Source organism: Columba livia, chromosome 2 (genome assembly GCF_036013475.1).
Source record: "Columba livia isolate bColLiv1 breed racing homer chromosome 2, bColLiv1.pat.W.v2, whole genome shotgun sequence".
Taxonomy (NCBI): domain Eukaryota; kingdom Metazoa; phylum Chordata; class Aves; order Columbiformes; family Columbidae; genus Columba; species Columba livia.
This window is the reverse complement of record NC_088603.1, coordinates 61,034,375-61,060,593: the sequence shown is the minus strand read 5'-3', so window position 1 is coordinate 61,060,593 and position 26,219 is coordinate 61,034,375. Positions and strand designations below refer to the sequence as shown.

General features: G+C 39.8%; 1 protein-coding gene across 24 annotated transcripts in view; it reads left to right on the top strand.

Moving 5' to 3' along the window:
• The window catches only part of TNS3 (tensin 3), a 232,459-nt gene that overhangs the window by 152,509 nt on the left and 53,731 nt on the right, over positions 1-26,219 (top strand). For 15 of the 24 annotated variants that reach the window (XM_065052139.1, XM_065052140.1, XM_065052165.1 and 12 more), the window contains 5 exons: positions 1,221-2,468; positions 3,912-3,983; positions 18,610-18,788; positions 19,137-19,254; positions 19,349-19,432. In XM_065052139.1, the coding sequence (XP_064908211.1) occupies positions 1,221-2,468; positions 3,912-3,983; positions 18,610-18,788; positions 19,137-19,254; positions 19,349-19,432 (1,701 nt within the window). The remainder of the gene's footprint in view (positions 1-1,220; positions 2,469-3,911; positions 3,984-18,609; positions 18,789-19,136; positions 19,255-19,348; positions 19,433-26,219) is intronic. The other 9 variants (XM_065052142.1, XM_065052143.1, XM_065052164.1 and 6 more) reach the window with 2 other exon arrangements.

The window sequence follows — 26,219 nt, the reverse complement described above, 5'->3', positions numbered from 1 at the left end:
CTCTTCTCCCAAGTAGCAAGTGATAGGACAAGCGGAAACGGCCTCAAGTTGCACCAGGGGAGGTTCAGATTGGATATTAGGAATAAATTCTTCATGGAAGGGGTTGTCAGGCATTGGAACAGGCTGCCCAGGGAAGTGGTGGAGTCACCATCCCTGGGGGTGTTTAAAAGACATTTATAGATGCGGTTCTTAGGGACATGTTTTAGTGCCAGTGTTAGGTTAATGGTTGTACTCGATGATCCTGAGGGTCTTTTCCAAACAAAATGATTCTATGATTAATTTTTACGGATTATTGAAAGGAAATAATGAAGATGGGCTGGTGGCTGTAGCATGAGAGAAAATCAATATATCAGATTAAAAAAATACAGGATGTGTGCCTCGAAATAGCAAGAAGCAGCGGGGTTCATGGATGCCAGTAACAGTTCTAGGATCGAAAGCAATATAGTCACTTAAGTGAAGCCCTCCACTGGTTACGCATAAACTTTAGTTGAGTGAGTACCTCGGAGATCAGAAATTAAGTGAGGTTCTTCCCATCATTGATGGAGAAGGAGTTATATTTTTATTTTTAAGGGATTATGGCCTTGCTTCTTAAAATTGAAACTTGAAGTGCATCCTCCACAGATGTATAGAAATTTCATAGTCTAACACTTTCTTGTGCATGCCTTTGTGAAGAGGCCTTACATATTGTTGCATGGACTGCAGCTCTGATTGAAAGCCTGTTTTGTTCCTTGCACCACCAAGAAAAGGAGTAAATTATTCTTTGTAGTCTAGTTAGACTATCAAGTAGAAATGGATGAACTGGTAATTGCATGATTTATGTTCAAGGCAAGTATTGCTGGCAAGTTCCTACCATTCTTGCTCTGAATGGAATGCATGGTAGCAGCCTCTCAAATTTCTAGCGCTGTAATTCTTCGAATTAGTATGAAGAGTTTGTGGAGCCATAAACATGCATTCAAAATGGCAAAAAAAAGACGGAACTGTATTTGGTTTTGAGCTATGAAAGGCATGTTATGTTTCTGTCAAGAAACCTGTTACAAATTGAAACATGAGAGAAGATAATACTATTGGTTGATACTGTATTTGTAGAGCAAATTTAGTTTTGCAGTAGCAATACCATTAGTATTAGCAGTACTTCCGTCATGTGATACACCACCAGCCAAAGCCCTTATGTAATGCCTTGTCCTTTTCTCTCCCTTTCCTTCCTGCTTGTCTCTCCACAGTGCTGCATACCCAAGGTCCCATTGATGGCAGTCTGTACGCAAAAGTGAGAAAGAAGAGCTCTTCAGACAGCAGCATCCCTGGTGTTGCTCAGGGTGTTCCCGTGACTGGCAGTCCTGATCACAGTGATCATACCCTGTCTGTCAGCAGTGATTCAGGACACTCAACAGCTTCCATCAGGACAGACAAGACTGAGGAGCACCTTGGGCCAGGAGTCAAACGGGGTCTGAGCCTACAAGAAAAGGCTGAACTGGACCAGTTACTTAGTGGCTTTGGTCTGGAGGATCCTGTCAGCACCACCAAGGATATGACTGATGTTCGAAGCAAGTACAGTGGAACTCACCACATAGTCCCAGCTCAAGTTCATGTGAATGGAGACACCAAACTGAAGGACAGGGAGACTGATATTCTGGATGACGAAATGCCTAATCATGACCTTCACAGTGTGGACAGCATTGGGACTTTGTCTTCCTCTGAAGGGCAGCACTCCACCCACCTAGGGAACTTTAGTTGTCACAAAAGCAGTCAGAACTCACTTCTTTCAGATGGCTTTGGAAGTAATGCTGGGGAAGAGCATCACAATGCTTTTGCTCCAGACCTGGGAATTGGTGTGGATCCCCTCTATGAGAGATCATTTGGAAGCACTGAACCAAAGTCAACTCGGCAATTGCAACAGAATCCCTGTACCTCACCCCAGCCTCAAGCCTATGGCCCAAGCAACTACTCTACTCAGACCTGGGTACGCCAGCAGCAGATGGTCACTCACCAATATGGTTTTGCACCAGAGAATGAAATCAGGGTTGGCATTCATAACACTGTGGGGAGTGTCCAGAGACAGGCCCAAGTCCCGGACACCCCAACACGTGGTTCCAGCAGCAGAGATGCTGTGCAAAGGGGCCTGGGAAGCATGCCATGTGCTACTGAAGCTGCAGAACATGCCAGTGGTGAGACTTTGAAGTCAAGGCCAGTGCCTCAGAGGGACACAAATGCCCTGGATCGAAGACAGAACTCGGATGACTTGCCAGCTTCTCCAACTTTGGATATTGATCAGTCTATTGAGCAACTGAACAGGCTTATCTTGGAGTTAGACCCTACATTTGAACCTATCCCGACCCGCATTAACACTGTCCCCAGGGACAGAAATCAAGTAAATGGCTTCACCAGCCTTGATGTAGATGTTGAAGGTCTTGGCAGGAGTCCTGGCCGCCATGATAAGTTAGAGGTCACAAATAGGAATCCCTCCCGGCATGGTAAGATGTTGTAGTACTTTCTGAATATAATGCTTTTCCTAGCACTTCTGTGTTCTTGATATGGTACAGCAGGACATCAGGCCATGACTTAAAACTTTCAGGATGATTTTCAAGGGATTATTTCTCATACCCTCTTTATATAACCATTCAGAAATTACGGAATCAAACTGATGTAAGATAAGTGCATTTTGCAGGTACTTGTTTTTTACTTGAAAAATGTACTGTTCAGCAAATTCTTACCTGTTATAGATCATCAGTTGTTTTTTTAGCTGCTGTAAGTGTAAATGATAAGGGAGCAGAATTCTTACAATTCCTACATTGAGACATTTTTAGAAGACATCTGTAGTGAAATGGCTTATGATTTACGATTGTTTTTTATTATAATGATTTTTTATTATTTCCACGTAAAGTGGGAGAAAAAGCTTCAATAATTTTATCTTCAATTTCAGTGTAATGCTGCTGGCATTAAATTTCTATACAGTATTTTCATAAATGTAATATTTTCCAGTAAAGTATTTTAAAACATACTCTTTCTTAAACTTTTTTCTGTTTTAATATTCAGAAGTCACAGTGCTTGCTTGTTATTTCTGGCTCTGAAATGATTGCAGAAATCAACCGGTGGAATTTGTTATGCAGCACTTGCTGACTACGTTGCTTAAGTAGTGCTACTAGAGCTAGCAGCTTTGCAAAAGGATGAGCAGTCTGTCTCTGCTTAAGTCCACTGAAACCTTTCATTAGTGCTGTTACTAAAATTTGTGATAAACAAACTCTTGCTGTCATGTTTGAAAATTCTGTGTGGTCTAATTACTCTGACAGAACATATCCCCTTGCTTTCCTTTTCTCATTTCCCCCATCTTCTTCTCCCTCTTCCTACGTCCAGTCTTGGTGCAATGAAAGACTTGCTTGTGTCTTCAGGATGTGATGCAGTATCAGCCAACATGCCAGAACAATTGTCTGTGGCCTCATTGGACACAAGCTTCAGCTCAAGCCCAGCTGGATATGCCAAACCATTCAATGATGACTGTGCCCAACTAGTGTGTTGGTTCCTTTAATGTGCAGGCCTATGTGATCAAGGATAGTGATTCTTGTAGAGAAAGTGAAATCACAGTTTTGTGTTCAGGACAGTAACTGAGGACTAAAGAAGTCCAGAAAACCATGATGAATACACATGAGCTGTTTGCTGTTTGTTTGTTTTTAATACACAATATGCATTTTGTAGCTCTTACAGGATTAAATTCGTTAGTTTGTCATTCTCTTGAATCTTTCCAAGTGGTTAGCTGGTAGACAAATCGAAAATGAGATTTTTTTCCAGCAGCAGAGTACTCTTTGATATACAGTAAAGCTAGTGAAGGGGATAAAAGGGTCATTTAGAATAAGCCACCGTTTATGAATCTGTGCTTAAATATATGTATTTTAAAAGAGATGTTTGAATTTTTCTCACAGATTCTGGTCATCTCCCAAAGGAAGTAGGAGTCACTATCAGTTCTCTTCCATTTGTAAAGTCAGGTAAAGCAGGTAAACTTCCTGTCCTAGTATTAAGATTGGTGAGAATACAAGTCCTTGGGGTATATTCTGGAAGAGGTGGGGTTTTTTAGAGATATTGATGAATTTGGAATTAAATATGAATATATAGACAACATATTGAATCCTGGGTAATTGGGTGGAGGCGGGGGGGGGGAGGGTGGAATAGATGGGGGTGTGTAACAGGGCATAGTATGAAAGAGGAAAGAGTTTAGGATTCAGGAAGCTCCTTTGCTTTTTACTATTCCATTGCCTTTGCCAAGGCATTTCTCTTCATCAATCTGAAGCAAGGGAAAAGGAAGGTTAATGTTTTTTTGATTTGTTTTTGAAACCTGTCTCTTGGAAATACTGAACATCCTTACATGCTTCAAACATAACCTTATTCATACTGATTCCTACTCAGCTTCCAATTCAACTCAGTAGAAGACCTCTTTGATGGATTTAATTAGACACAGCGTGTATGTCTCTGAAAGTGAGGTAATGAGCACAATTTGCATGCAGAAAGTGTTATGTAGACATGAATTGCTATCAACAGCAGCTCTGTTTCTGACACAAATTTTTTTCCCATACCCTCTATCTCTGCCCTAAGGCAGCACCCACATTCCTACTGAAATCACAGTCACAGATCGTTTGAGGTTGGAAAGGAGCTCTGAAGATCATCTGGTCCAGCCCCTCTGCTCAGGCAGGGCTCTCTAGAGCCAGTTTCCCAGGACCGTGTCCAGATGGCTTTTGACTGTCTCCTGTCTACAGCCTGGGCAACCTGTGCCAGTGCTCAGTCACCCTCACAGCAAAAGAAAGTTGTTTCCTGATGTTCAGAGGGAACCTCCCGTCTTTCAGTTTGTATCCATGGCCTCTGATCCTGTCACTGGGAACCATGGAAGAGTGCCTGGCTCCCTGTTCTTTGCACCCTCCCTTCAGGTATTTATATACATCGGAGAGATCCCCAAGACACTTTAATTTCATCAAGAACATACAGGAGTGCTATCTAGTATTTTGTGGACAGTTCTGTACCAAATCATGAGTACTTCTGCATGATGTTTTAGTATGCTAGGCATACTTTATCTGGCAAAAAGGCTAATTATTTAAGGGATAATTGGGGAGTGAATCAACTGGCATTTGGGTTTTGTAAGCTTGTTTTCTTATTTTTTTCTTGGAGGAAGTACTTACTCCATTTACACTTCTACTGTCCTGAAGTGAGATTCTGTTAAAGTTCTCACAAAGCTTTTCTTTGACATTAGAGACTTAAGGAGAAGGATGGTAAGTAAAGGATTACCCTTGCATTATCAGGGTCCAAAATGAATGAACTGTATCTAGAGTTTAAGCACTGCAGAGAGCCTAAAATCCGTGGAATCCCAGATACAGGATGCAAGACTGGAGGCTTGTGTTGACCTCTAGTATTGGTTTACCTCCTTAAGATTTATGGGCCCCATTCTAGTCATATTTGTAGTGACTTAGGATATTTATGTTTAGGAAAATTTCCTGTAAAAGTTTAACCCTTAAAATGCTCTCAATTTAACCTTCTGGTTTTGATGGCCTTATGCTGCCAGTGATGTTTAGGTTGGTTAGCATCTTCTAGTCTTAGTAGTCACTTTGAAACAGGGTGCTAACATAAAACTGTGGTGGATATTCTCAGCAGAGATCTGTTTGTAGTGGTCCTTATTGAGAAGTTATAGTTTATTTCTTCAAAGGCAGCAAAACTGAATGGGTGCTTTTCCTCCAGCTTTTAATTTGGTGGAGTATGGGGAAGCATTATTAGTTTACATTTCTGGGGGTATAAGCTAAAGCACCATCATGTTCAACAACTGCTGCTTCAGGGGGTGGCATCTTTTAGTCAAAGAGGCAGAGAGTAGGAGTAGTAAGAATTTAGGTATTTTAATTTAGTCAGGGCCTGTGGGCAGCCAAGTGCATTTGACTGCCCTAAAGTTTAAAGACATCTGCTTGTGGTTATATAGGTAGTGTCTTGAGGAGTTTCCCTTGTGTAATGATCCCATGCCTTGTTCTTGAATGCTAAGCAGAAATTTTAAATATGTGTTGAGTCTCTTGCCTGCTCTTTGAATCCTACGAGTATATTAATTGTGATTAACAGTGCAGTTTTGTGTTGAATCTAATGCAATTGAAATGCAGCAGACTGTTCCTAAGAGAAGTGGCCTTATGCTGCTTCTGTAATCCTTGAACATGTGTCACCCTGCTCAGCTCTGTGTCAGATGTGTTAATTCTACGTGATGGGGTTTGTTGGATTATCTTGTTAATTTAATGGTCTGAAGGGTTTTTTTATGGGTTAATTCTATGTCAGCTCAGAGAGTTAAACTTGCAATATGGACAAGTAATCACTAAATGTGATGTGCAAAAAGAGTTATGAGGGCACATACATGGCTGGAGGTGGGAGGCAAGCAGAACAGCCCTTTTAGCATCCTTTAAACCAGACAGAACAGGCTTATGCTGAAACACCATACATATATCTTTGTGATAGGACTGGATCTGTGGGAGCTTCACTGTGAAGAACACAGATATTCCATTGTGCTACCTAACACCATTAGGAAGTTATGATTAATACTGGGGCAGATCTATGAGCAAGGTAAATTCTGTATTTTGGGAGATGTCAGGATTCACCTGTCATTTTCTGCATGTGCTTCAGGGTATGACACTGGAGTAAATAACAGAAGAATAACAATTAAATAAAACATTTTTTGAAATAAATATTCCTTTATATAGATTTATAATAATAATAATTTTTAAAGTTTGCATTTATGTCATGTGCTAAAATGTTCTATTTCTGACTTTTGCAACCATCTTTCAGTTTGTACTAGTAAGACCTTGATTTTAAAACTACCCAAAGGTAAAACAATATGTATATGTGGCTTGCTACCACCTCTGCTTGAGGCTGGGAGGTCACTGGCACATAGTGATTTTGAAAATACTGTAGAATTTATTTATTTATTTACATATTTGGACTTGCCCTGTGCTGTATACAGAATCATTTATGCATGGCATGCACAAAACAAGAAGGGGAAAAAGTAGTTTGACAGAATTAATGTGAAGAATGAGGAAGGCCTGGAATGTTTTTCCCTTGATACATCATTTGATGGAAAAGGAGCTCTCTATCTGCAGGGAGAAATTGTGAATTGGGATGCTCAGATGGAAGCAACAGGAGTAAAATTCCATGGTTCATCTAAATGCAGATGATGATGATAGTTCTGAGCATAGAACACAGATGTTCTGATATGGTCTTTCAAACTCTGCGTAGCACTTCAAAGGAGTAAATTCAGAGGTGTAGTCCAAACATCACACTATTCTGCTAGTCAGATAACTGAATACTGGAAAAGTAACCTACGTTTTGCAGAAGACCCTGCCACCTCACAAGCCTTAGCTGTAGGAGAAAATAGGTATGTAAATTGAAACAGCAAAACTTAATCTTTTTTTACTGTGGGTTTGAAAAGGAGCAGCAAGTGAAAAGTTTGGGAAACAAGGAAATACTCTTTCTTATTTTCCCTTCCTTTTTCAAACATGGTATACAGTTCACTGGGGACCATAGGTATGCAATATTTGTATGAGGAGAGGTAAAGTGGCCTTAGGATATGCAAAAAGTCTATTCTTGCATGTGTGGGAACAAACTAATGTGTAAAGTTGTGGAAGGTTCCTCTTCAGACTTTTAACATTGCTTTCCCTCCAGAGTGCACAGCTGAAGCATCATGCACACACATGCAGTAAAGCTGGAGTACTCTGCATACTTTTAGGCTGTAAACGTGCTATACTAGAAGGAGAAGAAAACCTTGCCCATATAAGCTAAATAATCCCTTAAAATAACAGTAATATGTTGCTGTTCGTTGCCAGTTTGTGGTAACAGACCATATGCCTGCTGGATGTGGTTTACCTTACCTAGGAGTTGACTCAGGATAAACAGGAGATTCTCCAAGGCTGTTGATTAGCTGTTGAAGCTACTGCAGCACAGGAGGTGTAATTGATAGCATGAAGAAATGCTGACTGCCACAGGGATGAGGAAAATAGCCTTGAACAAAGAAAGGATAACCAAAACAGCAGTTGTTCACTGATGAGTAATGGTTGGTCTTACATATTCAGGTTTTGGGGGAAGCTCTACACCCTGTGACTTAAACAGTCTTTGACCTAACAAGTGTATCAAGAGAATAAATTAGTGTGTGATGGTGGGAGTTGAGAGATCAGGGCTGAATGGCTCTAAGTGAGGCTCAGTGGACAAATGAGATACTCTGAGTGAGCAAGAGCAAACAATACTGGAGATTAGTGGGACTGATGTGATGCCTTGTGTGTGTGCCTAGCTTGAGGGTTGAATTACGAGAGTATAGTGGTGTTATCAGGTTTCTTGCATGACTGTGCAGAAAATGTATTCCTTAAGAAGGCATGTGTGTGTTTCCCGTGCCCTACAAAACTTAAAGAATGACCTTAAGAATTAAAAGTGTGCTGGGCTGTACATGGTGGTGCATTCTTACCTCTCTTTGCATGTTTCTGCACCGATTGACAGATAGGCAGCTATATCTCACACTTCTTCCTAGAGGTTTTTATACACATGTAGCCTCAACGTAGCTTAACATGGGCACCAGGCTACTGACTGCCCATGTTCTTGGTTCTGTGTGAAATGATGTATTGGATTAAGTGCTCAGTGTTTTTGGGAACAGAGCAGCGGACAGTGACCCTTGAATTTCTTTTTGCTAGGATGTTTCTTTGTGAACCATGTAGAACAGTGGCTGATCATAGAATCATAGAATGTCCTGAGCTGGAAGGGACCCACAAGGATCATCAAGTTCAACTCCTGTTCATGCATAGGACAACCCCACAGTTCACATCATGTGTCTGAGGGTGTTGTCCAGTCTCCTCTTGAACACTGTCAGGCTTGGGGCCACTACTAGTTCCCTGGGGAGCCTGTTCCAGTGCTCCACCACCCTCTGGGGGAAGGACTTTTTCCTAAACCTCTCCTGGCACATCTTCCTGCCATTCCCTTGGGTTCTGTCATTGGTCACCAGAGAGAAGAGATCAGTGCCTGCCCCTCCGCCTCCTCTTGTGAGGAAGCTGTAGCTGCCATGAGATTTCCCCTCAGTCTCCTCCAGGCTGAACAAACCAAGTGACTTTAGCTGCTCCTCATACAGCTTCCCCTCCAAACCCTTCACGAACTTTGTGGCTCTCTTCTGGACACTCTCCAGTATCTTTATATCCTTGTTATCCTGTGGCGCCCAGCACAGCACACAGTGCTCCAGGTGAGGCTGCACCAGTGCAGAGCAGAGCGGGACAATCACCTCCCTCGACCAGCTGGCAATGCTGTGCTTGGTGCACCCAGGACAGGTTGGCCTTCTTGGCTGCCAGCGCACACTGTTGGCTCATGTTCGACTTGCTGTCAACCAGAACCCCCAGATCCATCTCCATGGAGCTGCTTTCCAGCATCTCATTCCCCAGTCTGTATGTATAGCCAGGGTTGCCGTGTCCCAGGTGCAAAATGTGGCACTTGCCCTTGTTAAACGTAGTGTGATTGGTGATTGCCCAGTTCTCCAGTTTGTCCAGATCCCTCTGCAGGGCATATCTGCCCTTGAGAGTGTCAACAGCTCCCTGCAATTTTGTGTCATCAGTAAACTTACTAAGCAATCTCTCCAGTCCTGAGTCCAAGTCATTTATAAAGACATTGTAGAGTGCTGGCGCTGAGGTGGATCCCTGCGGAACCTCACTAGTGACTGGTTGCCAGCACGACATAACCCCATTTACTGGAACCCTTTGAGCCCAGCCCTTCAGCCCATCAGTTCACCCACTGCATTGTGTGTTTATCCAGCTATATGCTGGACATCTTGTCCAGGAGAATACTGTGAGAGACAATATCAAAGGCTTTACTGAAATAAAAAAAAATAATTTTAAATAATGAGAAAGTTTACAGCCTGAGAAAATTTGAATGCGAATGTAAGCTTTTCTCTGCAGCCTGATGTTCCCCCTTTACGTCATTATATGTGTATTCTTTCATACCTAATGACACATGACCTCAGTCTGCTGTTAAAGATCGTTTTGCAATACTTATTTTGTCAAACCTCAAATCTTCTATCACAAAGTTTAATGCTTATTGGGTAGAGAAGGAAAGCTCAAACAATGTTTTGCTTCTACCTAGAAAGTTACAAAAGCAAGACTCTGTTAACAAATGTAGATAACAGGTTTATACCCATTTTCTGTACAACCTACCATTACTGTCACCCATGTCTCATCCTTCTGCTCCCATCTTTTCACATTAAAAGTGTTAAAATTTGCATCTTTAGAAAAGTGGTAGAAGCAGTTGAAGAATTATGTGATCAAACTAAGCCAAAGCACATGGACACGTGCATTCAACATTTGGAGGACAGGGCTGTTTCCATTGTTGTGACAAAGAGATGCACGTCTATCTGTATCAGCCAGCATGAAGAACACAGGGACTGTGTATTCCCTAAGGATAAAATTATATTGTTGCTATCAGCTAATTCTAATTCTTCCTCATGCATCAGTTACTGTGTTAGAAAATACCATCTGGAAATATTTTAGGTCACCTAATGTAGTGGGGACAACACAAATATACAGTTCACACAGCCCTACATTTTATTTGGAGTTTATATAGTTTATCAGCTTGCTAAAGAATTGAGCATTAAACAAAGCCATCTTTCTTCCCTTCCTCAAAAATATCCCAACATGCAAAATTAATAAAAATGAGGTGACTAAATATCTGATTACAAGTGTTTGGAATATCTTCAGAGATCTTTCCTCTGTTACAAAATAAGTATTTGAAAATAGTCTAAATTACAGTATCATAAATCATGCTACAGTGTATCTGCAGACAAAGGAAAGGAAATCCTTTTTGCATACTTTATTAAATAATAACTTTTAAAAGCATCAAACTGTTCCAGGTGATCCCATTCACTTTGTGATGTTCTATGGGTGAGCAGACCCAGTCCATCTGAAATAAGTTGTGAAGTGTCAGGAGAACTAAGCTTGTCCAAATCCTCATGTGCCTTATAGTTTCCATCACACAGGAAAATTTTGGTACCTAACTTTGACTCCAGAAATTTGAAGGTTTTAGCTAAACTAAAGTTAAAAACTAAGGGGCTTTGAAAAGTTAAAACTGGAGTTTTTGAACTAATTTAACTAATTTAGTTAATTTTTAAGCTTAAGTTAAAAATGGAATTTTAGTTAGATTTAGCAGCACAGTCATTTTAAATGTAATTTATGTCATGTACTTATTCCACAGTTTTTTATCAATCCTTTAACTTCCAGGATGTGAGTCTGAGTGTAGCATCAGTAGGACATCTCTGTACAGGTTTGGAGATGCCAGGCTGGATTTTGCAACAAGCTTGCTGCCCATGCTTTGCTTGGCACAGAGTAAAAGGGCTAAGAAGCTGAAGTGGCGAGATCTGTGAAGCTGCTGTGTCCTACATGAACAAGTTTAATGGCCTGTTTGGAGTCAGGGCAGAGTTTAGAACTTTTCCTTTACTTGTTAGGCTAATAGCTTATAAGGAATTTGAACTCCTAGTGTACTACCCATTCTAGATAGGGGGGAAAAAAGAATAGTTTTCCTGTGAATCATTGCTAAACATGGGGTATTTTTTCAAAAACAATAAGATTTTTCTGTCTGTAGTAGTGTTTCCTACTACATTTTAGAAAGATTAAGGCACTGAAGATATCACAGATGCAGCTCAGTTGGCTTTTGTTCTGATTAGTCCCTTTGAAACAATGTACCTATAGAGCTGTGAATCTCAAAATTTGAGCATAACAAGATAGTCTGTTGGTACTTGCATCAGAGATCCATCATTTTGTTTCAAATGGGTATGTTTTTGTTTGTTTTTTCCACTACAACATTTAGCTTGAGTTTTGTCTTGCGGTCTTTGAAGGTGTTATTTTTCCTTTAAACTTCTAACAGTGATTGTAAAGCCAATTCTAAATTCTTAAAGTAGATTTGCTTTGGTTTAAGCATAAAGCCATTGTGAAAGCTTGATCATTAAATGACTTTGGCAAAAATCTTAAACTTTGTAGAAGATAAATGGTGTCAGAGAAGGAAATCACTTTTTATTTGAGTAGTGTTGTGGTAATAGTTTTCAGTATGTGGGGCAGTCCCTGAAGGCTTCTCTGTTGGAAGTTAAATTATGGATTTTTTTTTTTTCTTCATTAATTGTTAAGCCTCCTGTTGGATTGAATCCCCATGTTTCACAGTGATGGGTAGTTGGAGTTACGCAGGTCTTTTTAAACTGCTGTACAGGCAGCGTCATCTGGAATTTCTGCAATGCTAACATAATTTTCCCCAGAGTCTTTTTTCAGCCTTCATGACTATGCTGGGGTCTGTGAAAGGGGCACTGGAAAAACAGCCTTGTTGGAGTTTTCACTCTACCTTTCTCAAGAGAACCCTGACTTTTATTGATCTGTGCATTGAACTGGTGGAGCCTCTTTTAGGTCATGCTAACTTTTCACACAGATTGAATCTACAGTGATAAGCTCACTAGAAGTGCATCTGCTTTATCTGTTCCTCTCTATGCTCCTCTGTGTGTGACATGCTCTGTCTGCAGAGTCTATTACTTGTTGTGGGTATTAGTTTTCTGATTGCAGTATCTGTTAAGTTCTATTGGTTAGTTGATTGATTAAACATACATCCTACTAAGTTTTCCTTTTGTTTCTTCAAACCACTCGTGGTTTCCCTAAACCATGTACATGTGGCTTGTATACATGCTTGCCAGATTTTCTTAAATGTGTAGCTGTTACCTTTTGTCTCTTGTGAAAGGGATAGCGTTGAAATGAATTCAATATTCCAAAAATCCTGCTGGGGAATGAATGAAGTTAACTAAGTGAGAAGCTATCTGTGAAATAATAGTTAATATTGCTTAAGCTCTACCCAGAAAGATGATCCTAACTGCTACTCCAGTTTTGATGATTGAAATGGTTACAATTAGTTTTACAAGTTCTAACATTTTTGTTTCAATGCTGTAACAATTCACCATGTTTGCAACCTGTTGGATAATTTCAGCACAGAACTTTCAAGATTAGTGTCTTGTAAAAACTGAATAATCAAGTTCTTTGCTTTTGGTGGCAGCAATTAATGCTTTCCAGATTTTCAGTATGATAGAATATTTCAAACTTCTTAAGGCCAATGTGAAATTTCAGTTAATAGGTTTGAAGCTTGATAGCACTTTTTGATTTAGAAAAACAAAACATAATCTGTAAACAAGCTTTGATCACCTATTTAGTTATAAAATGACAAAATCTAACACATTTTCATGAACCATTGAAGCTGATGTAGATGTTTGCTAATTTTCAGAAGAGAGTGTAAAAGAAAATACATTTGGTCTTATGTTTAAATGTGAAAAACTTAAAATTAATGGCTCCAGTTTGAAGTTAATTCTTGGTGATTCAATATCATCTGGTATTGTCTAAACTGCCGTGCAGTTGATTGAAGGCAGTATTGCAAAATAAAACTGCTTTTTAAAGTCATTATCCCACTGTATTCAGCATTTTTGCAGCTTCACTGTAAGGACTGTGTGTGGTTCGGGGCCCCACCATTTTAAAAGGGTGTAAAGGTACCTGGATGCATCCCAGGAAGGGCACCAAAGCTGGGGAAGGGGCCAGAAGGCACGTCCTGTAAGGAGCGGCTGAGGAATTGTCTGGTTTGGAGAGAAGGAGGCTGAGGGGCAACCTCAGTGCTCTCTCCAGCTTCCTGAGGAGGAGAAGTGGAGAGGGAGATGTTGACGACTTCTCCTGTGTACTCAGTTCCAGGACATGTGGCAATGGCTCAAAGCTGTGTCTGTTAGGGGTGGTTCGACCTTGACAGGAGGAAACATTTCTTTACTGAGAGGGAGGTCAGGCCCTGAAACAGGCTTCCTGGAGAGGTGGTGGATGCTGCATGCCTGTCAGTGTTCGAGAGGCACTTGGACAATGCCCTTAATACCATGCTTGAACTCACTTTTGGTGAGACCTGAACTGGTCAGGCAGTTGGACTAGGTGGTCATTGTAGGTCTCTTCCAACTGAAAGTTGCAAAGTATTATTTTTTTGCTAATTTGAACTATATTATGGAGCCTGTAGGTTATTCAAGGGATAAGTGACTGCTAAGTATGTTTTTTAGTTACTTGTACTGGTAACCAGGATAACATGTGAATCTGGAGACTCTAAGGAATTTTTGTCATGTTGTAATTCAGTGTATCTTAATCTTCCCTCCCTTCCCCCGATCAGTTTGAATAAGTTTATTTATAGGCTTTATAGAAGTCTTTTCTATTATACATTGCTTTTTTTAAAAAAAGAAAAAAAAAAAAAAAGGCTCTATCAAGAAATACTGTGGAGTAATGGAAGGGCAGTTGAGTAGCCTGAAGTAATATTCAAGTCTTTAAAGGTGACTGCACCTCTTCATGCTCTTACAGTCATAATGCGATTTAGAGACTCTTATTGGGGGGTAAACAAGGAGATGCTGAAACTGTCATATTTCTTAGGAACTTTGCTTTATAATTATCTGTTGCAAAGGGTTTCCAGTTTGACTGTAATTTGCACAGTTGGCTATGATATAAGCTAGGTAGAAGTTAAGGGAGAGACTTCAATGGACCATGCTGGTTTTTGGAGAAGTCTGATAGTTCTATTTTACAAATGTTAAGGACTTCCATAATCAGCAGAAGGGCTATCAGTCTAGCTTGTTTTTCTACCTCCCCAAGAAAAGTTCTTCCCAGAGAGTCCTACTATGTATGCTGTACTCGCCCCACTCTTACGTAAAGCTGGTTTTGACACTAGCCCATAAGCCCTGTGAATTGAGTGGAAACAAGTAATCATCATCTTACTAGTGACTGTGGCAACTGAAAGTAAATGTGGACCTTTTTAATGGTGTGCTTCATGCGTGTATATACATGTATAACATATGAAGAGTTTTTGAAGTTTAGCTGGGGAAATTACTAATATATGAGAGCGTGCACTGTTGACATACCGTTGCAGACAAGATTTTTAGCTTAGTGTTGTTTTCTTTCTAATAGTTAATAAATACATCTCAGTAGTACTCCAGGAAACCTAAGCAGCTAAAGAAACCAAATAAAGATTAACCTTTAACCACTGGCCGTGCTTCTGTTAGTGGTAGCATTTGCATGGTGATAACCATCTGACAAGATGGATGCATGATGCTGTTCTGATGCCAATCTGTTGGAATGTTACTATTTGTTCTTCAGGGAAAACAGAATTATTTTTTGTAGTTCACAAGGGAAAAGAGAGAAATGAGACTATACAAAATGCTTTCAGAGAAATAAATATGTGTTCCCAGGATATTTATGAAGTTCTGCCAAAACTTTAGACTACATGAGCAAGGATGTCTTGGCTCCTGACACTTTACACTTCTAAATTAATAACTCTAAACAGCTGTTACATTGAAGCAGCTCTGAATTACATTTGCAAAACTAATAAAATAAGTAAAAGTCATTTTTTGCTGACTTCTCTTAATTTTCATCTTTTATTTTCACGTTATTTGCTTTAAGCTTTATTGCAATGTATCAGCTCAACTTCTCCCCTCTCAGGTACATCTGCTGGAATTTGATACGTAAAGCACTTAAGAGTCTGTTTAAAGAAAATGTCCCCTTTCCTTGAGCTACTTGTTTGCAACTTTCTGAGGACTTCATTAACTTTGTAGAAATGACAAGCTTCATGAGTGTGTGAATACTAATGACATTAGTGAAAGCATATCATTGATGATTAAGCCCTCTCCTTAGCAATACAAGTAAAATCTGCACTGAATTTTGAGGCCTCTTTTGACCCATCCAAAAGGTAGATATTCTCTCACATAAAGTAGTATACGTGGCTGTGTTAAGTAGAAGAGACACATTCAGAAAGAAACTGTGCTTAATAACTTAGTTACAAATGGAGTGAAACTCATGTGCTGTTCCTGGCTCCCATTGCATCCTGTGGAGGAGTGGTGGGAGTGCATGGTCTCGGATAGTCTTTTTGAAGGTGATTCCCACTCATTTTTTGTTAGAGAAATTAAAAATAAAAGAATTCCAATGCAAAGAGTTGGAAGAATCTTGCGTAGTATGGACTCTGTCTACATTCATAAATGTCTTCAATGTCAGCAGAAATCTTAATGACTTTTTAGCATCACTTAAGAGGTTTGGAAGATATTTGTGATTTCATGTCCTTTTCTGGCTTTGAAGATCTTGTTTGATGCATCTAGTTTGCTCACTGTGTTAAGAAGATACACTTTCCACCTGAAAGACCAGATGTACAGTTTCTCATCAGGGGAAAGAAGGCTAAATAAGCATTTAAAACACGGATGCTTTAAAAAGTATTTTAGTTGCACCATAAAAAACAGGATCTCAGCTGTGTCTTTTCCAAGATGTGCTAGATGTATTTATATTAACTCGATAAAATAAATAACTGGCTAAATTTGGACCCTGAAATTTAACTATACTGGTAGACTCTTCAAAACTGGCTAGCAGGGTTTTATTTATCTATTGGCTTTAGTAGTAGTTACTATCACACTGGCTTTGATGGTAGCAGAGCTGGATTTTTGCAAGTGTCTAATTATGTGGTTTTACAAGAGATTTATTAATATTTTTTAGGATAAACCACTACTTAACAAAGAGTTATTCAAGTTGATGCATATTTATGTCAATGCAGAATCACTTAAGTACTATGGATTTTAATCTGAAATCCCTGCCTGTATTTTAATGTTGAATCAAAACTGTTCTCATATACATAAACCTATTTGAGCATTGATGCTCCATAATTGTGCTATGTAAGCAAGGTGAAACATCTATAATATAGGCACATAATGCTACATACCAGGTTTTACATCTTGGCTTCTGTCAGCTACTTCGGGTCAGGAAATGGATGCATGTGGAAGGTGTGCGCTGTTGTCTTTCTCTACCGAAGTGGCTGGTTCAGCCTTCCTGCTGGTTTACATGAAGGACATGCTTTGGACTCCTGCTGTTAGAGCTCTGTGATCAGGGTCTGTAGCAGATGTGCTTCATCAACGTGTGGTTACAGTTGGAAATTATTGTAAGAGCTTAAATGACAACAAGCGATGCAAATAAGTTCTTTTAGAAACCCTTGGCTCTTTTAAGAGCTAATTCTCAAAGATGTCTTTGCATATATAGGCAATAAAACCTCTGAGAGGAGTATCTGAAAAGTTGCTATGCGTGTAATTTTTTTTTACTGTCCTGTGACTACACAGTCGGGACTGCTGTGGCATTCTAATTGTTAACTTATTCTTACAAAAAAGGGTGGAAAAAGCAGTTGCTGCAGGAATATTCTGGAAGTGCCTGTTGGTAAGTATAAAGTCCTGCTGATCATAAAACTGTATCTAATTACACTCCTTTAATAGTGGTTTTGGAAACAAATACTGCTTTATACCCTTTGAATATCCTGGATTGTTCTGCTGGCTCAGTTTACTCCTTTTCTCAGATTCCAGGTTACAGCTCCTGTGTGTATCTAATACCTAATTTTTGTGATTAAGTGTGATTGCCGTCTAGGGCCTCTGTTAGCCCAAGGGAAGCTGTTTATTTCGGGAAAGCCGCGGGGAGTTGGGGTCGGCCCGAGCGGTTCCCTCGGGATGCTCCATGCGCCCCCTACTGGCCCGCGCTGCCGCTGGCACCGGGGGTGACCTCTGCTAGAAATGAGCGTCAGCAGAAACATGCTGCTTCACTCCTCTGGAACCAGGTGTACTGCAGATAGGTTCCAACTTGTGTCAGGAAGACTAACTACAAATGATTCCACTCTCCTCCCCCTCCTGTGTGGTTTTGTAAAAGCAGTTACGAAATCAGCTATTTAATCATAGATTACCAGGTTTGAAGGGACCACAAGGATCATCTATCCAAACTTTCTTGGCAGAAGCAGTCTAGAGAAGATGGCACAGCACCCTGTCCAGCTGATTCTTAAAAGCACCGAATGTCGGGGAATCCACCAGTTCCCTGGGGACATTATTGTAACGGCTGTTTGTTCTCATTATGAAAAATTTCCCTCTTGTGTCAAGTCAGAACCTCCCCAGGAGTAACTTGTACCCGTTACCCCTCCTCTTTTCCATGTGACTCTCTGTAAAAAGGGAGTCTCCTATCTTCTTTGTAGCCACCCTTTAAATACTGGAACATGGTGATGAGTTCTCCCTAAAGACTTTTTACCTCAAGGCTGAACAAGCCCAGTTCTCTCAGCCTTTCCTCATATGGCAGCTTCCCACTCTTTTGATCGTCTGTGTGGCCCTTCTCTGGGCCCTCTCCAGCCTGACCACATCTTTTTTGTATAGCAGGGACCAAAACTGAACACAGTATTGCAGGTATGGCCTGACAAGCACTGAGTAGAGCAGGATAATGACTTATTTGTCTCTGCTGGTGAGGCCTTTCTTGATGCAGCCCAGCACCCTGTTTGCCACCTTTGCCACAGCAGCACACTGTTCACTCATATTGAACTTGTTCTTCACCAGGACCCTCAGGTCCCTGAGGATTCTTGAACAGAATCACTGAAGGAAGAACAGTGAAGTTTGTTTTGACAGCTCTATGAAAAAAAAAAACAAAAAAAAACCAAAAACCATCTATATCTATATCTATATCTATATCTATATCTATATCTATATCTATATCTATATCTATATCTATATCTATATCTATATCTATATCTATATAGATATATATCAGTTTACCTATTTGTTTTCAGCAACAGATATGCAAGATGATGATGCAACAGGAGGAAGGATCAGAAAGTTAAGTGTTGGGCAGTATGACAATGACGTCGCTGGGCAGCTGTCATATAACAGATGTGGGTGGATGAAGTCTCCTGCTACTGACCAGGCTGTAAATCCAGGATCACCAGTTCCTGTAGGGGAGACCAAGGAGGTAAACAACCAAGATTTCTTCAATAAATATTTATTGAAGCTGAATAGCTAGTAGGGAGTCCCATGTTCACGTTTGGTGTCCAAAATCAATGTGAAGCAATTGAGCAGTTGCATTGTGGCAATAAGAAAAACAAATTACTGTAGTTATATCGGAAATGCAATTGAGTGTTTAAGAATGACCTGCTTATGGGCTTTCTGTGTGTTGGCATGTTTTCAGTGTTCCAAAATCTCTCTGCTGGAACAGTGGATCAGATTATATGAAACCTCCTGTAGTGTGCTGAAAAATGCCATGCTGTATTGTAGGGTTAATTTCACACTGTAATTTTGCTTTTTTTGGTGCCCTTTCTAGATGGCTGTTGCACATTACCAAGATGAAATAGATGGGGGAATGTTTTCTCCAACAAAAAATGGAAATAAAGCTGCTCCATCAACACCAGCTTTTCCCCTGTCACCAGAGACACCATACAGTAAGGAAATGTCTTCTCTTTTTATTTATTTTAATAGCAATATTAACATTTTAGCTGTTACTGAAGAGGAATTGTACTTTTCCTTCTCTCCTAGTGAAAACACCTCCCCTGTACCATCAGCGGATTACCTCCAGCCAAAACGTCAGCAGCCCATCTGAGCTGTACAGAGCTAGTCCTGGTAAGATACCCCGAATTCTTAAATAATTTGAAACTGTGTATGAAGGCAACTAACACAATAGTGGTTATTCCTTTATAAATAGGACATATATCTGGTGAATTCAGACATGCAAGTCAGGGAAACAGAATTTAGCAGTATTATTTGAATTGTATCAAAAAGAAACAAACAATGAAGAATTACCCAAGCAAGATTTAATCTGTTAACTGCCAATAGGGAGTCCCATGTTCATGTTCCATGTCCAAAATAAGTGTGGAGCAATTAAGCAGTTGTGTCATGGCAATAAGAGGGCAATGCATTTCAGTGTTTGGGGCTATCCTGCTCTTATTCTCTGTACGTGCTTGTGTGGTTTCAGTGTTCCACGATCTCTCTGCTTATATTTGATAATATCAAAATAATACTGTGAGGAGACTTGAGTTTCTTGTGATTTTTAGTAGGTTTTGTCTCTGTGAGGAAAGAGGGGTGATATCCATGTTGCCATTTTGCCAGAAAAGTGAAGCTGATAATAGAGCTTGGCAGTAGCTATTCTCAAGTCATTCCTTAATCAAAGAAATGAATGTTCTGCAGGGTTGTTTTGTTTTTTTTCCATGATATGGTTTCTAAATGCAGAAGCAGGGAAAAGTAGTTGGTAATAGATGACTACATGGTTAAAGATTTAGTGTGATCTAGCTATGAATTTTAATAATAACGGATTCTTCTTTGAGACCTTAACTCTTTGCTGCTAAAAGTAGCAGCAAAGCTGTTGTGAGCTGCCACCTATCAGTGCTAAACTATTTTAAAACAACAAATTTTAAAAAGTATTTCACGTGACTACATCAGAAAGTGCTGGACCTGAAAGGAAACCATCATAATTGATTTAAAACTTGAATAAAAATTACATTCATTTAAATTGTATGCTTTAGAAGATGTTCATGATAATTCACATAAACATATAGTTTTATTGCTTAGAATATGACTGTCTTCTCAGGCAGGATCTTGATAGTAGAGCTTCCAATGAATTTCATGGTTGATTTTAATGCAGTAATAATTACAGTGTTGTGGTTAACTTTGGAATAAAAACCTTCCTGTTTAATTTGCCTCATTTAGTAGTTATCAAAAGCAAATAACATCAACCTAGAATAAAATTATCTTTAGTAATAAAGTGATCTTCTACCCAATTTGAGACATCTCTTTATGATTCGGTTGCTCTGGCTTTGACCTTTACTCTCTCACCTCTTAAACAGTTAGTGGTAGTGATGCTCCTGAGGGCAGCTTCAGCAAATCATTTACAGCAGGGTTGTCAAATTCATTTTCACTGGGGCCACATCAGCCTTGCGGTTGCCCTCAAAGGGTCAGATGTAATTTTAGGACTGCATAAATGGAGGAGTAGTTACATTTATACAGTCCTAAAATTACATTTGGCCCTTTGAAGGCAACCGTGAGGCTGATGTGGCCCCTGGTGAAAATGAGTTTGACAACCCTGATTTACAGATTGCTTATGTTGAATTAATCTGCTGAACACTTTGTTGTTAAGTGGTTTCCATTGCTGTTGCTAAGAGTTAGGACTTGCCCTGGGCAATTTTGTAGCTTTCAGTGTATTTCTCTATTTTGTTGGTGATTCTCCTGCCTAATTCCTAATGCTATCATCTCTCAAATACTGGGTTTAAATACTCAGTTAATGGGACATTGAAAATAATTACTCTAGCTTAGATCAAAGCAGGTAACTTTCCCTTCGAATGTCCCTTTAAAAATGATGCTTAAGGTGTACAGAATGCTACAGATTAAGTGCTCAGCTCCCTATGACTTTGCTTTTAGCTGCAAACATAATGTACTTCGACGCTAAGGTTAAAGGTGTATGAGGTGGGTCAGCTAGAAAACATGCAATACACCATTGGTGAACACCTCTAGATAGTGTTATTTGGGTGACTTTCTCACCAGAGCACAGAAACTTCTATTGTCAGAGACAACATTAGAATCCTACTTTAATTTTTTTTCTTTTCTCTCTTTTCTCTTCACAATTCTGCTTAATTTCCTGTATCTACGGTATGTACCTATTTACTGTATTTACTTGCTTTTGTGACTTTTTCTGTCTTTGGCAAGAAGTGAAAACGATGTCATCTTGTTACTTTTGCTACCAGTCTCTAATTTATGGCCAGAGCAAGAGCATTGTGTTTTGTGTGTTGAATGAGGCCAAGAACCTCAAGGGAACAGAAGCAACTCTTCCTATGTTAAGACTACTCTAATGCACATGCAACAAAGATAACTCTCAGAGGATGTGCTTTGTAAGAATTCTTAGAGCCCAAATTTTTAGTACTTTTCTTTGCAGCCTTGCTCTTCTTTTAAGTGCTTTCATGGTTTTTATATTGGTAGAAGTTGGAAAACATACTGACTTCTCCAGAGATTTTCAACAGATTGTGGCCTTTTGAGTTGAGGACTTTGGAGTCTTAATTTCTGCCATTAAGGTATTGCCCCTTTTGTCTCAGTTCAGATCACCCTTGAATTTAAAATTGTTTTGTTCTGCATCCCAGCTTTGCTGCTTATCTGCATGCCAAGTTAGTAGCAAGGGTGCTGTAACATCTGGCTACCAATTATCTAGATGTATTACTGTCTTATTTCTTCCCTGCTTCCTTGTAGAGAATGGCTTTCAGTGTAGTTGGCATGTAATCACATCAAGGGAGAACTACTGTAGTTTTAGGAAAGTATATGTTTTAAAAGAGCAATGCATTGTTTGTGTATTCAATATTCAGGAATTACAATGGCATCTAGTCCTTATGTTTACAAAATGATGAAATTATGTTCTGAGTTATTCCTGTCGTAAGCTGTGTACCTTGTATCTTGGATTAATCTAATTCTGATTCTTAAACTATTTATTGAAGTGAATGGCACTATCTTCACTGAAGCCTAACAAAAGCCTGTATAAAATGGTGCTCTCTTAGCCCTAGAAATCTTTTATTTCCTTTCCAGGTGAAACCACTTTGTTAGGGAAAGTCAGTCCAGTGGTGTTATGTATCTGTCTCCCTTTAATTAGCTATGCCCTACCTCTTCTTTCTCCCCATACATTTCTTTAAGATGCCCTGCCTGCACCAGCTAGAAGAAGCAGGATTCCTTCCTAGAGCTGCCTTTTTTTCTCAGGCAGGAGCAAGTTTAACCTCCCTCAGTCTGGGTTCAGCCATGTGGTCCTTTCGTGTCAGTGCTGCTGCTCCAGACATCACTTGCTGACATGATTTCAGTGCCATTTTCCTCACTTTACATAGTTTGCAAGTAATGCAGCACACACTGAGTTCATTCTTAATTATCTTTTGAAAGACACCTTGTTTCTTAAGACAAACTTGAGCAGTCTATAAATCGGCTAGTTTTGTAAATACCCACGAAAAAGCAGGCTCTAGATAGAATCCAGACACAGCTCTCCAAGTAACACAATATCCATTGTATATTGCACGGAGAATCCCCCACGTCAGTGAAGGAACAGAAGCACTATTTGTAGGCCATTTTTAAGCTTATAAAGGCTCTTTTGTCTCAGACAGCATACAGCTAATTGAAGTCCCTTTGTAAAGAGAAGTAACAAAACTGTAGGAAGCTCTTTTGCGGAGGACTGAACTCTGGCTAACCACCGCTGCCACTCCACCCCTCCGGCTGGACATGAGGAGCTGCCCCTTTTTCAGCCCTGGCCAAAGCACAGAGAGAGCTTTGCAGAAAATATGCATTCACAAAACAGTCACTGTCTTGCAGCAGAAGGCAGGGGTCTGTGAAACAAGGGAAGATTGTCTATAATCCTTTATTCATGTACTAATAAAGAGAAGAAATTATGTCCTGTTTTTCCATCTTTCCTGAGCAGCCTAAGTAAACTTGCATAGTTCAAACAGTGTATATGGTGGAATGATGGCAGTGCTGCTGGCATGAGGAATCTCAGAGCCTTCAAGCATGTGTAACGCCTTGCCTTTTCATACCCACCACAGAGCTTAGCCTAGGTACTATACTCAAAGCTTGCGTTACACATTTGAGATGCATCTTTTCTAAAAGTTGTCAAAAGGTCATCTTTTTTCCTCATGCTGTCATGAAACTCTTCAAGACCAGACACTGGCATATTTTCACAGTTTTTCTCATAGAGGCTCTGTTTTTAGCTGAGAGACACATTGTAATCCTAAATTCCCCCTCATTGACTAAAATAGGCTTACTCTGTTACATCACCCAGTAGAGTAATAATGAGTGCTTCATAAATCTCTCGAAGGCAAAACCATAAACTAATAGATATCCTCATTACTGCATAATTCTAGTGCTGATTAGAATTTTATATTGTTGTAAGTTCATAGTGTTATTCCAGGATTGCCATTTCTTCCAGTCACTGAGTTATAAGGGAAATGAAGCATACTGCTTGATTGTTTGTCAAAAAATTCAAGGTTCCGAACTGGAAACATTTTCCCTGTGTCAGGGGTTAGGAGCATAGGGAATAAAAGGGATACTAATTTGTGAGAGGGGAAAATTCCCAGTTTATGACGTGCAAAAACTTTCTTCACAGTATGAAAAGTTTAATATAGTATTTATTTATACCTGCCTTTGTCTCCTCCCCTTAACTGTTTGTATAAGGTGTACACATCCAAAGCAAGACATAGGTATAAAACTTTTCCAGACACCTGGGTTTATTTGCTTAGAACATCAGTGCATCTACTTCAGTGGATGGTTATCATAATGTCTGTCCTTCTGGAATCAAAGGTGCGTTTTGGTTTTTGCTGTTGTTAGGATTTTTGGGTTGAGGTTTTTGGTGGTGTTTTGTTTTCTTTTGATAGTTTTCTGGTTTTTTGATTGTTTGCTTTAAACATTGAGGCTATTAATGAGCAATAAAAAATACAAGTAGAGAAAAGAAATTTATGATGTCTACTGCATGGTAAATAGATAGGTCTGTGTTTTCATTGTCCTACAATCAACCTTGATAGGTATATGTTGTGTGCTCACTTCCACAATATTTTTATAATGAAACAGCCAATGTTTCTTAGTTACAATAAAATATACCACTTAGTAGTGTATATTAAGGCTTCCAATAGGGCTCAGGAGCGAGTAGGAAAGGATGCGGTTCTCCTGTTTGTATTCTACCAACATGAACTTAATCAGGTGTTCCAGAAAGAGCATGTGGAATGCTGTAAAGCATAGCCTTAAATGTTCAGAGGCCACTTCTTTGCTGTTGTAAACACTGAAGTGAATGTAATGTGCTATGATCCGTGTCACACTTTTTCCTCCCTGGATTACTTTCATCGACACGTTCAGCTCAGTAAAACTAACCTACAGACAAACTTCTTTTTTCATGAAGTTTGGAGATGACTTGATGTATTTGCAAGTCTTCATTGTCACAGACCTCCTTCCCTTTGTACCACTGACTGTAATACAGTTCTTAACACATCTTTCAAATTCAAACATGGAAGTTTTGTACCATATCCGGCTTGTAGAGAAAGGATCAATGCTTATTATCAGGTATTTCAGTCTGGTAATCCAAATTAGCAAAGGTAATAATGTTCCATCTTGGATGCTGAATAGATTAACAGTTTCATTAATTTGCATCCATCTCAATGATGGAAAATATGTTGTAACAGAAGAACCAAGCTGAAAATAGCTTGAAATACTTGTAGTCTATGGCTGCTTTTAGTGAGCAATATGAACCAAAATACTTAGAGTTTCAGTGTCTACAACTGAGCTGTTTGGTAATCAGTTTTAATTGAGCTTTTTTTTTTTTTTTTTTTTTTTTACCCCACACAGTTTGGCTAAGATTTTCATGGGAGGTGCTCTCCCAGTGCATGCTGATTAATTTACCAAAGCTTTATTCTCTGGCTTGGAGATGAGAATGAAATTATTTAGAAATTAATCCCTTAGTTAAAAATGGACTGGTTTTGCTTATAGCCATGTGAAGTGGACCAGAACTAATCCAAACAAGTAATAAGCTCTGACAAACTTTATTTCATTACAAAACTGAAAGCAATGAGAAATGGGTAATCCAAAACCAATCAGCACTTCTGATAACATTTAAGCCACCATGAGTTTGTTGTACCAGTTGGTGTAGTATTACTGCACTTTAGCATGCAAGAATGATGATCTAAGCGTGCACATGCTCACAAAAGGGAAAACTCAAGGGTGCCCAGAAGAAATAATTGCTTGTGCTGGGGGAAAGGCATCTCTCAAGGGTACATCCAGAAGAAATAACCATTCATGGGGCGTGAGGTGAGGACACTCAGTCCTGGGGATGGTGTCCCAGTCTAAGGGGAGGGGTTTCAGTCACAGACCTGCTGCTCTGAGAAGACCACTCAGAGGGGGTCTCTGGCAGGGGCCCCATTTATAGCCTGGTGGGATCTGGCTGTGGTCATATGTGGACATGGTCCAGAAGCTTCTCTGGGTCAAGGTGCCCCATTGGCCAGGGACTCTGTTGACTGAGTGGTCCTGCCTCTCTTGCTACGTTGTCTGAGGGGCATACGTGATTGTGTTGACTGTACCCTGGTGGGTACATGATGGTTGGCACCTGATTAAAGTGTGTAGGTGATGTCAGCCATCGTGGGGCACAAGAGGCATGAAAATAAGGGTGCGAAAGAGACAGTGGCTGCCAAGTGAGAAGCCCTGGTCTGTACTGGGGTGGGTGCACCTGCCACACCATGTTATTTGTTTCTACATAAAACTTGATAAAATCTGCACATATTTTAGCCACTCAGTAAAAACTCTACCGTGTCATTGATTCAGAGGAGTAAGTAATACAAATACAGCTATCTGAGTACATATCTGAATATAAAAAGCTAGAGAGTGCCAAGTCCATGGAAGATAGTGTGTGATGAAGAAG